At 42.4% G+C, this 12,510-nt stretch overlaps 1 protein-coding gene across 3 annotated transcripts in view; it reads right to left on the bottom strand.

Annotated features, from left to right (window-relative positions):
- Positions 1 to 12,510, bottom strand: part of erbin (erbb2 interacting protein) — a 149,173-nt gene that overhangs the window by 50,459 nt on the left and 86,204 nt on the right. For all 3 annotated transcript variants that reach the window (XM_045691888.2, XM_014137072.3, XM_045691890.2), the window contains exons 5-7: positions 7,085 to 7,163; positions 5,810 to 5,899; positions 3,866 to 3,922 (exon numbers count right to left, since the gene is read on the bottom strand). In XM_045691888.2, coding sequence (XP_045547844.1) covers positions 3,866 to 3,922; positions 5,810 to 5,899; positions 7,085 to 7,163 — 226 coding nt within the window. The remainder of the gene's footprint in view (positions 1 to 3,865; positions 3,923 to 5,809; positions 5,900 to 7,084; positions 7,164 to 12,510) is intronic.

Here is a 12,510-nt window from a genome sequence, read left to right as displayed (position 1 = left end):
CAAATGGGAGTGGAGTTGCTGGGCAGGAGATAGAATGATGGTCAAAGATGAAGTCTAAAAAATAAAGTCAAAATAAAAAATAATAAAAAGTTTGAATGACACTGAGGGGCAGTGTTTTTACAGCTAATGCCGGTTTGCCTGAGGCTGATGCCTTGCAGGTATTTGTACACATGCATATACACACACTCTCATTCAAATACACACATATACACACATATGTAAATAGTGCCAGACATGCACACAAACATATACAGTTGACCTTGCTGTTATGGTTTTAGTTGTCCTTGATGTCCTTTTTTAATTTGTTTTAATTGTTGTTTTCTGTTTTCTTTTGTCTCTTGAGTTCATTTTCTTGGTTGTTGGTGCATTGGGGGGGGTTCTTCGGGGTGGAGAATGGAATACATTTTATTGTATTTATTTTTTCTTGGGAGGGGGTGACTGTGGGTGGTGTCTCGGATGGTTGAGGGACAGCTATGGGGAACGTCCCTGTTTTTTTTGGCCTTGTGGGAGATCTGTCGACGTGCCCTTGAGCAGGGCATTGACCCTGGATGCTTCTGTGTGTCGCTCTGAATGGGAGTCTGTTGGATGACTGGGGTGGTGTAGTTGTTGAGTGGCTTCACTGCAAGTATATTGTATGTTTTGGATATTCAATAAGGAAAAAAAAGGGGAAAAAAGACTTTTGTTGAAATAAGGATGGATGTGATGTTGGTCTAACACTTTCCTCCATATCCAGGCTTGCTTTGAGTTTCAATGATTTCTAACAAATTGGCAGCAATAGATTTTCAGATTTCTCTTTGGGTCTGGGGGAATTAATATGCATTTATATTTACTAAATAAACTAAAGTAAATATATATATTTTTTAAGTAACAATAAAATTACACAACAATAACGAGGCCATATACAGGGGGTACCGGTACTGAGTAAATATGCGGGGGTACAGGTTAGTCAAGGTAATCTGTACATGTAGGTAGGGGTAAAGTGACTATGCATAGATAATAAACAGCGAGCAGCAGCAATGTAAATGTACATGTAGATAGGGGGTAGAAGCTGTTAAGGAGCCTTTTGGACCTAGACTTGGCACACTGGTCCTGCTTGTCATGCGGTAGCAGAGAGAACCGTCTATAACTTGAGTCATTGCCAATATTTTGGGCCTTCCTCTGACACCGCCTAGTATATAGGTCCTGGATGGCAGGAAGCTTGGCCCCAGTGTTGTATTGGGCTGTACGCACTACCCTCTGTTGCGGTCGGATGCCTAGCAGTTGCCATACCAGGCGGTGATGCAACCGGTTAGGATGCTCTCGGTGGTGCAGCTGTAGAATTTTTTGAGGATTTGGGGAACCATGACAACTCATTTCAGTCTCCTCAGGGGGAAAAGGCACGACATTCTTGATGTGTTTGGACCATGATAGTTTGTTGGTGATGTGGACACCAAGGAACTTGAAACTCTCGACCCACTCCACTTCAGCCCCGTCAATGTCAACGGGGGTCGGTTCGGCCCTCCTTTTCCTGTAGTCCACGATCATCTCTTTTGTCTTGCTCACATTGAGGGAGAGGTTGTTGTCCTGGCACCACACTGCCCGATCGCTGACCTCCGCCCTATAGGCTGTCTCATCGTTGTCATTGATCAGGCCTACCATTGTTGTGTCGTAAGCAAACTTAATGATGGTGTTGGAGTCGTGCTTGGCCACACAGTTGTCAATTGTAGTTGACAATGACATGTAAGGATAAAAAGGGATATTCTGTCAATGGTCTAAGGATGTGTACACTCAAACCATCACCACAAGAGTAAACAACTAGATTCCCCTCTCCTCTGATGGCCCAGATGCCTACAGCGATGACTCAGAGATGACCTTTCATCTACCCATTAACGCTCTCGCGCGCGCGCGCACACACACACACACACACACACTAAAGTGCACACTGGATGGGGAGAGCTTAGAGGCCACGAGAGGAAGAACCAGGGGACTCCAGGAGCATAATACAATGCATTAGTCCCTGTCCCACTCTGTGGCACTAATCTGAGTGTCCTTATACAAGTGCACACTCCTGTGAAGTACTCATTCAGGGCTTTGGTACACAATACCATTGGTGATATAATACTGACGGGTGATATAATACTGATGGGTGATATAACAACCGTGAGGTCAGCCATTATATCAGAGATCATTTCAACATTTATCACTTCGCTGACATGCTGTGTAGACCCACAGATATAGGAGAGCTGGATGCTATATGATGATTACAACATGAATTACCATTACATAAAACAAAACATAATAATACATATATGTGTTACTTAGACAAACAACAAAGTCTAAACACAACCTATAACATCAGATGAAGTGTGTTAGGCTAATTATTTAATATGACAGCTACTACTAGGGGAAATAAAAGATAGATAAATAGAAGAAAAGAATGGCGAAGGGCTTGATTATATTTGGGAACAGATCAGCTAAGTTATTTCTCAGTGGGGATGAACCTGTAGGCTGATTTCCAAATGGCACACTTTTCCCCTTATAGTGCACTACTTCTGACCACACGGCCCATAGGGTTCCGGTCAAAAGTACTTCACTATATAGACAATTGGTTGCAATTTGGGACGCGGCCCGAGTCCTCAAGACTCCCAGTCAAACCAAACACTGCTCGGTACTGGGGGTTAACAGTAATGCTCTTCCCCCTGTGGAGGCTGTTTCGTCTTCGCTGCTTCTCAAAACATCACCCTTTAATCCATACCATGTATACCTTTCCGTCTGTACAACCAAACTGTACAACGAGGCGGTTTCACGGCAACCTCTAGGGTTGCCGTCATAATAAATGTTGGGTTGGATATAAAAACACAGCAGTATTTTCGGACGTTGATAGCACGCTGAGCGTCCGCCAGCATCGGAAAATTCCTGCCCTGTGATTGGCAGGCTAGGAGGAGTGCCAGGCTCCATTTCAAAGCTGCTTTCAGAGACACTCGAGTCGGTACAGAGTGCTCGGTACTGGGGTCTGTACAGAGTGCCAAAGAAATTAGTGAGGAACGCGTGACGGTGCTGTCGCCAAAAAGTGTCTGGGTTAGGATGAGTGTTGTTATGAGGGGTGTGTGTGTGTGGGTGCGTGTGTGAGGGTGCGTACGGGCAGTTGTGTGTGTTTGCGCTTACAATTTGTGTGTGTTTGTGTTTATTTACATCCCTGGGATGCTTGCGTCTCTCTGGCATCCATCCTGGCCATTAGGCCTTCTGTTTGTCAGAGCACCAGGTCCTAACAGGCCTGGCTGCTGTCTCATAGACACACAGAGCATAGAGGACCAGCCAGCTAGGGGACAACAGAAGAAATGGACCTAGATAGGTGGGTGTCAATTAGACACAGAAAGATCAAGAGAAGAGAGACAGAGGGTAAAGAAAGTGAGAGGGGAAATGAGACAAAGAGAGCAGAGGGGAAGAGCGAAGGGGACAGAGAGAGACAACGAGAAAGAGCATGACAGAAAGAGATGAGACTCCAAAACCACCTGCAGCGCTCAGGATCCCCTTCATAATTAATGAATTCTTTGGGCAGTGAGCACACATACACACAGAGGTAGGTAGGTAGTGGAGGCTTTCAAAAGGCGAAACGGAACATGAGCTACAGTCTGAGTACTCTGGATTATAAAACCTGTAACAGCTCGCAACAGAGGTAGCACTCTTATATAACACGGTGGAATTCAATGCCACAGAGAAACACGGTGAGAGAGAAACAAACCGAGAAAGCAAGAGCGCCTAGGGAAGAGAGAGAGACATGGTCGCTCACAAAAAGCCACCCCTTGTTTGTCTGGGGACTGAGAGCTGTGAGGTCTGTAAGGGCTTTGATGTGGGGAAAACAACACGTGAAACAGAGACAACTTACTTTGGCAACATCTTTAACTGGTTCTCCCTCAGCTCCAGGATCTGCAGTTTAGTCAACCTGAGGGAGAGGGAGAGAGAGGGAGAGGAAGGGGAGGAGAGAGAGAATGAGAGAGAGAGAGAGAGAGAGAGAGAGAGAGAGAGACAGAGACAGACAGAGAGAGAGAGAATATAAGTCAATGACATAACACTCAATGTTGATACTCAGCCTTCAGGGATAGTGTCATTTTACTGGGTGGTTTTGACACAAAACAAAAGGTTTTCCTGGGGCCGGATCACTGGGGTCTGGCCAATGATGAGAGCCCTACAGATATGTTTTTCTAGATTCCACACAACTAGTTTGAAACCCAGCCGTGATTCAGCCATAACGTGGGGAAATTGAGCCCCAAAAAAGCTACATAGCGTCAGTAGCATGGTTTCCTGCCAGATGATTTATGTATACGCACTCTACCATATAAATACTATGGTTTAAATAAAGTTGTGACCTTTACCACGAGAGAGAACCATCATATGATAAAAAGTGAGTCTATAGAGACAGGGGAGATGTAATGGAGTGTGTGGGAGTCAGGGCCTAAAACTAACTTTGTCTACCAGCCACTGTGGCAGGCACATTCAAAAAATCTACCAGCCACTCAGATATTTTACCAGACCAAATATTTTTTCTGCATTAATTACAGCAAAAAACACAAAACAAAACAGATGAGCATGCTTAGTAATGTTTCCAAAACAAGGAATGCAATACTAGTAAGAAGTAATGTGGTATATTGCTCAATTTAATATTTTGTGACCTGAGTCTAACCAAAATATCACAGATGGGACAAAAATGTTCAGCTGCCCCTTTAAGGTTACCGTGGTAACTGGGCCACTAAAGTCTTCATGTGTGGCTGTGAGAATCTGACAAGTAGAGGCCGATGAGGTCTTGCTCTTCGGCAATAGTGGAAGCAAACTCAAGCATTGAAAAACAACCTAACTTGTGAACAAAACAATCCAAATATATAGAGAAACACCAGGATAAAGTCTTACATTAGTAGTTAGACAATTTTATGCCTGTGCGCATTGCTTCTAAAAACAAATCTTTCAGCATTCGGTCACAGTGCGCACTGTGCCCCAGCCAGGCTGTGTTGCTGCGCAAGGTGGGATGACGTTATGATTCATATTTCTTTGTGCATTACGAGATATGAAACAAAACGGCAGAAATACTTTGAAAACACCTACTGCAGCATTTATTTGGCTATAAAGCACAACTCGCACGTGTGTCTATACTTGACGTTTGACTATTTTAATAAATGCTGGCACTATAGAGCCCTGAGTGTGACCACCTGCCAATGTGGCTTCTGAATTAGATATACATTCTTACCAGCCATTGCCAAAATCTACCTGCATTTACTGGGTGTTCATTTTAGGCCCTGGTGGGAGTTGAAGCAATTGGGGGGAAAAAAATTGTTGTAGCAGTTGATTTTATCTCAAACTTTCACTTCACACTGCATTCACACACTGGTTCCTTTGACTTATAATGTCACACTGCAACGTCACGCACACACGAACACACACTCTCCTGACTTCAGGCTTTTCCCAGTTTAAAGCATTTCCATGGGGAGGTTAAGCTCCCCTACTCTGAAGATGAGATAAGGAAGATGAGATTCATGCCTGACATTCCAACATCACTGTAAGACTTCCTGTCTCGAGGAAATTGCCTACAGTACCTCATCATGCTATTCTTACTGACCGAGGAGATATCATTATACCCCGTGCCCACATTTTTAATACCTGCCTGCTTCCTTGCATGTACAAATAGGCCAACAAATACAGAGTATTTGTTTTGATGTTAGCTCTATGAGAGTTTTGGCCTGGGTAATGGTGGTTGTGCAAAATATGTGTATACGAATATTTATTTGTATTCATATTTCATATATATGAATTGTGTTTGATTGATTGTCTGACATCTTACCTGCCAAAGCTGGCTGGTAGGAACTCGAGGAAGGCATCATTCAGGTAGAGCTGTGTCAGGCTGAGGAGCTGAGTGAAACCCTCCGGGAGCCTGCAGGGGAGACAGAAGCAACATGGTCAGATTACTAGCCTCATCACTAACACCATCAAGGAGACAGACAAAAAAATCTATACTGAAGCAATAGGTGTTATTAAAAGTCTAACTAACGTAGCAGGCGTAAAATAAACACCCGAGCGGCGATTCTTTCTGGTCCTGAAGAGAAAAAATAAAACTGGTCAGGGGAAGGTTCTCTTCTGCACTTTCAAACCAATCCATAAATGTGGAGGAGTTAAGATTGGGTGTCGCCTTGTTAACGTCCAAAAGCGAGAGTAACGTCACAGGCTATTTCCATTTCCCATGAAAACCAGTTGCATCGGTTTATTACCTTGCCAGCTGAGGGTGTTAAATGCCCAATGCAGCCGTTTTTATATCAATATCAAATCATTTATGGGGAACATTAAGTACCTTACTGTGATTATTGTAAATGAAAATGGTCAAAAAGACACAACAATAGCTTCTTAGGAGAGAGAAAACTGAAAGCTAGCTGTTATTGGCAGAGAGGTTTGGAACTCTCTTTCTTATTGGTCTATTAATGAATTAATGTCGCCAGGCAGGCCAAAAAGGCATCCCGCCAAAACAGGCTGAAATTTAAAGTTGTCTTTTCAAACAGTTCTTACACTAAAAGGGCATTATCATAATTTTCAACATTTCACAGTATTATTCCAACCTCAGTGTGGAAATATATATAAAACACAGGCAAATCATGTTTTTGACCGCACTGGGCCTTTAAGTTTAGCATCGTAAAAAGAGAGGAATTATGGTATCAATTCTAGGCTAAATATGGCACAGGAGCCAAGCAAAAACTACTGCGTGTCCAAGACAATTTTCCCTTTGGGAACAATAGCGTTAATCTGATCTTTGTAATGAAAAGAAAGTGAATGTCTGCCAACTGTTTATAGTTCTCAAGCATTATCCTTGTTCGATACATCTTGGTTTGAATATGATCTTTACTCATTGTCAGTGGTATCAACAGCTCAAATTAAAATCCTATTTGGCAAGAGCGATTAGAGAGAAAACATTTACGTAAGATTGCCGCATAGATCCGTGAGAACAATATAATCACCATTTAGTGAATGGGCTAGCCGTAGGGGTTTAACATACCAAGGCAGAGTCGTACCCTATGCACGTGTAGGTAAATATACAGGTGTGACTTCAAATAACTTGTAGCAAACTTACTTGGAGATGGGATTCACACTTGCTTCAACAATAGCCAGGACTTTGCAGTTCTTGATATTTTCCGGAAACTCCTGGATACCTAGAACATAAACCAGATGTACAATTACAGCATGTCAACATATAAGCCATTTAATTATTTAAACATGTGTTACCATTCCTGGGGAATATGCCACAAAGCAAGATGAAACATCTTCATATCTCCTAGATCAAAGATTGACTCTAAATTGTATAACTTACTTGATATTTTCCATATCCCACATTCAACCCCAGCTTTCTTATTAAACTGGATGATCTATGGCTTCTACAGTAGCATATATATGAAGGTACGTAATTAGGCCTAATGTTTATCAAAAGGTACTTGGCTAACATATAGATCTTGTTTTATTATATACTGATTAGAACCAACATGTAATGCGTTGACACAAAGAACATACAGATCTGTTGTCACAAAAAGAGCCGTGTTGAATAGACCAAACTGCAGCGGGAATATGGATGCTCATGTTTTAATTCAAAAAAAGGAGTAACGCATCCACTGGAAAACAATATACACGACAGGAACAGTTTTGCAGGCACACAACACGCAGTGCAAAAACAACTACCCACGAAAACCAAACAAACACACACCTACTTATGGGACTCCCAATCAGAGGCAACTAGAAACACCTGCCTCCAATTGAGAGTCCAGCACCCAAAACTACACATAGAAAAACAAACCTAGAACCTATACCAAACTAATACACCCACTACACCACACACAAAACCCCATAATACAAAACAAATATACCTCTGCCACGTCCTGACCAAATATAATAGAAATAATACCTAAATATTGGTCAGGACGTGACATCTGTACTGTATAATTGACCAATAATTTGGCCTACAATTTCAAAGATTGTCCCCAATCGTTGTAAAGCAGGATGATTCAATAAGTGGTGGGCAGAGGATCAAAAAGTAAGAAAACAAAAGGATGATGTGACAAGAAAATGACAAATAATATGAAAAGGGGATAATGAGAGCTTGTCCGAGAGCTTTTCTACAGCAGGAGAGCTCTGTGAACATATACAGTGCATTCGGAAAGTATTCAGACCCCTTCACGTTTTAAAAATTTCGTTACATTACAGCCTTATTCTTAAATGGATGTAATCGTTTTTTTCCCTCATCAATCTACACACCATCCACCATAATGACAAAGCAAAAACAGGTTTTAGACATATTTGAAAATATTTGAAAATAAAAAAACGTAAAAATCAAATGTACATAAGTATTCAGACCCTTTACTCAGTACTTTATTGAAGCACCTTTGGCAGCGATTACAGCCTCGAGTCTTCTTGTGTATGACGCTACAAGCTTGGCACACCTGTATTTTGGAAGTTTCTCCCATTCTTCTCTGCAGATCCTCTCAAGCTCTGTCAGGTTGGATCGGGAGCATCGCTGCACAGCTATTTTTAGGTCTCTCCAGAGATGTTTGATTGGGTTCAAGTCAGGGCTCTGGCTAGGCCACTCAAGGACATTCAGAGACTTGTCCCGAAACCACTCCTGTTGGAAGGTGAACCTTCGCCCCAGTCTAATATCTAGAGCACTCTGGAGTAGGTTTTCATTAAGGATCTCTCTGTACTTTGCTCCATTCGTCTTTCCCTTGATACTGACAAGTCTCCCTGTCCCTGCCTCTGAAAAACATCCCCACAGCATGATGCTGCCACCACCATGCTTCACTGTAGGGATGGTGCTGGCCAGGTCATGAGTGGTGCCAGGTTTCCTCCAGATGTGACGCTTGGCATTCAGGCCAAAGAGTTCAATCTTGGTTTCATCAGACCAGAGAATCTTGTGTCTCATGGTCTGAGAGTCCTTCAGGTGCCTTTTAGCAAACTCCAAGCAGGCTGTCATGTGCCTGTTACTGAGGAGTGGCTTCCGTCTGGGCGCTCTACCATAAAGGCCTGATTGGTGGAGTGCTGCAGAGATGGTTGTCCTTCTAGTAGGTACTCCCATTTCCACAGAGGAACTCTGGAGCTCTGTCAGAGTGACCATCGGGTTCTTGGTCACCTCCCTGACCAAGGCCCTTCTCCCCCGATTGCTCAGTTTGGCCAGGCGGCCAGCTCTAGGAAGAGTCTTGGTGGTTCCAAACTTCTTCCATTTAAGAATGGAGGCCACTGTGTTCTTGAGGACCTTCAATGCTGCAGAAATGTTTTGGTATCCTTCCCCAGATCTGTGCCTTGACACAATCGAGTCTCGGAGCTCTACGGACAATTCTTTCGACCTCATGGCTTGGTTTTTGCTCTGACTTAGGTCAGTTAGGATCACCACTTCATTTTAAGAATGTCAAATGTCAGAATAATAGTAGAGAGAATTATTTATTTCAGCTTTTATTTCTTTCATCACATTCCCAGTGGGTCAGAAGTTTACATACACTCAATTAGTATTTGGTAGCATTGCCTTTAAATTGTTTAACTTGGGTCAAACGTTTCGGGTAGCCTTCCACAAGCTTCCCACAATAAGTTGGGTGAATTTTGGCCCATTCATCCTGACAGAGCTGGTGTAACTGAGTCAGGTTTGTAGGCATCCTTGCTCGCACACGCTTTTTCAGTTCTGCCCAAAAACATTCTATAGGATTGAGGTCAGGGCTTTGTGATGGCCACTCCAATACCTTGACTTTGTTGTCCTTAAGCCATTTTGCTACAACTTTGGAAGTATGCTTGGGTCATTGTCCATTTGGAAGACCCATTTGCGACCAATCTTTAACTTCCTGACTGATGTCTTGAGATGTTGCTTCAATATATCCACATCATTTTCCTACCTCATGATGCCATCCATTTTGTGAAGTGCACCAGTCCCTCCTGCAGCAAAGCACCCCCACAACATGATGCTGCAACCCCCGTGCTTCACGATTGAGATGGTGTTCTTTGGCTTGCAAGCTTCCCCCTTTTTCCTCCAAACATAACAATGGTCATTATGGCCAAACAGTTCTATTTTTGTTTCATCAGACCAGAGGACATTTCTCCAAAAAGTACGATCTTTGTCTCCATGTGCAGTTGCAAACCGTAGTCTGGCTTTTTATGGTGGTTTTGGAGCAGTGGCTTCTTCCTTCGGTCTTTCAGGTTATGTCGATATGGGACTCGTTTTACTGTGGATATAGATACTTTGTACCTGTTTCCTCCAGCATCTTCACAAGGTCCTTTGCTGTTGTTCTGGGATTGATTTTCACTTTTCGCACCAAAGTTCGTTCATCTCTAGGAGACAGAACGTGTCTCCTTCCTGAGCTGTATGATGGCTGCGTGGTCCCATGGTGTTTATACTTGCGTACTATTGTTTGTACAGATGAACGTGGTACCTTCAGGCATTTGGAAATTGCTCCCAACGATGAACCAGACTTGTGGAGGTCTACAATTTGTTTTCTGAGGTCTTGGCTGATTTGTTTTGATTTTCCAATGATGTCAAGCAAAGAGGCACTGAGTTTGAAATTAGGCCTTGAAATACATCCACAAGTACTTCACAATTGACTGAAATTATGTCAATTAGCCTTTCAGAAGCTTCTAAAGCCATGACATCATTTTCTGGAATTTTCCAAGCTGTTTAGAAGCACAGGCAACTTAGTGTATGTTAACTTCTGACACACTGGAATTGTGATACAGTGAACTGTAAGTGAAATAATCTGTCTGTAAACAATTGTTGGAAAAATGACTTGTGTCGTGCACAAAGTAGATGTCCTAACCGACTTGCCAAAACTATAGTTTGTTAACAAGAAATTTGTGGAGTGGTTGAAAAACGAGTTTTAATGACTCCAACGTAAGTGTATGTAAACTTACGACTTCAACTGTATGTTTATTTTTTATTTTTTTGCAAAAATGTCTAAAAACCTGTTTTCGATTTGTCATTATTCTTTATTGTGTGTAGATGAATGTGCATTAGAGCTCCTGGGCTGCACCTTTCCTCTGTAAACAACCTCAGAGCTGAGTGCTCTAAGAGGTGACCCATTAGCAGACAGAAGTTGAAAGAGTGTCTGGGAGTTCTCACCAAAACAGCCGCTCAACCACAGGGGGCGGGTTGTGAGCAAGTCTCAAGGTTAATTTCCACTTACTTTGTTTTGTGTTCACAACACTTAGCCCTGAGTACCGGGTGAAGAAGGGTAAGCTTTTATAAAAGTAAACAGACGCAGACTTAAGTCACTAAAAACTCCCCAGACCTTCAAACTCTTGGTTCGATTAGTCTGGTACGGACATTACTGATGTGGATGGACACGACAAACCAAGTGGAGATCACCAAACGATATGGTGTCGCCTCGACTAGAGTTCAGAGTCAGACGTATTCCTTTCTTTCTTTGCTACTTCTTTGGCTGTCGGTAGAACAGAAAATTGTGTTTGTGTGAGTGTGTGTGTGTGCATGCGACTCAGCTGTACTGAGCCTGGACTCTGATCCTTCCCAGGGAACAAGTTGTCTTGGTCTCCATCAGAGAGAATGTAATAATTGTAATAAAGGCAGTACGAGGCAACTTCTACAAGCACAGCAATCTGAGGGAACCGGACTTTTACACAATTCTTTAAAAATCGAATTCAACAGCGCTCAAATGAACAGGTGTCTGATTGTTTTGGAATTGTTTACTAGGCCTATATGACATTACATTTTACTCACACAGCAGTGGTAACATTGTAGTGGTTTTTCGGATATCTGATATTTATTTACATTAGCAAGTTGAAGTGAACAAAATGTAAAAAACAAAACTTCACTCAATAGTAAATGCCTGGCCATGCAACTCTGCTGTTTTAGAATCTAGCTTAGAGAACGTCTGTGAACCCTTATTTGGTGAGAATCCCATTTGATCAATGTAGTAGCCATCCACACACACATACATGTGCTTTCTCTCACACTGACAACTAGCAGAGAGCAGCTCTTCCATTAGACTGGGGGTGAGAGACCGCTCTGGGGAGCTTCATTCACAGTTAGCTAGGACCGGCTCAGTCTCAAATGACACCCTCCTTCTAGAGATCATCAACTAGATTCAACCACTGGCTGATTTATTCTTGAGCGGATGGCCAGGGGAGCAGAACATAATTACAAATCATTTGTAGACTGCAAATTAACCGCAAGATGCCCAAACAGATATAATATTTGACTAAAATATAGTAATTTCAAACCTTCCATACATTTGTATACAATTACATATCTCTCTATTGATTTTCTGGTGTTTTAGTTTTTTATGCCCAATATAAAAACTTGGGGGGGGGGGGAATAAAAATCACTCGCGGGCCGCTATTTGGGGAACCCTTCACTACTCCCTACGTAGTGAACTAGTATTCAAATGTAGCACATTACATTTGGGACCGGGTTTGAAATGATCTCACTATTTGAATAATATCATGAATTTTTGGGATATCCGGATATTCGAAATACATGTATTTTTATTTCTCCGTACGTTTTTAAACTGAGCACTGCTG

This window comes from Salmo salar, chromosome 01 (assembly GCF_965601325.2).
Source record: "Salmo salar chromosome 01, fSalSal1, whole genome shotgun sequence".
Taxonomy (NCBI): domain Eukaryota; kingdom Metazoa; phylum Chordata; class Actinopteri; order Salmoniformes; family Salmonidae; genus Salmo; species Salmo salar.
This window is presented reverse-complemented; position numbering and strand designations above follow the sequence as displayed.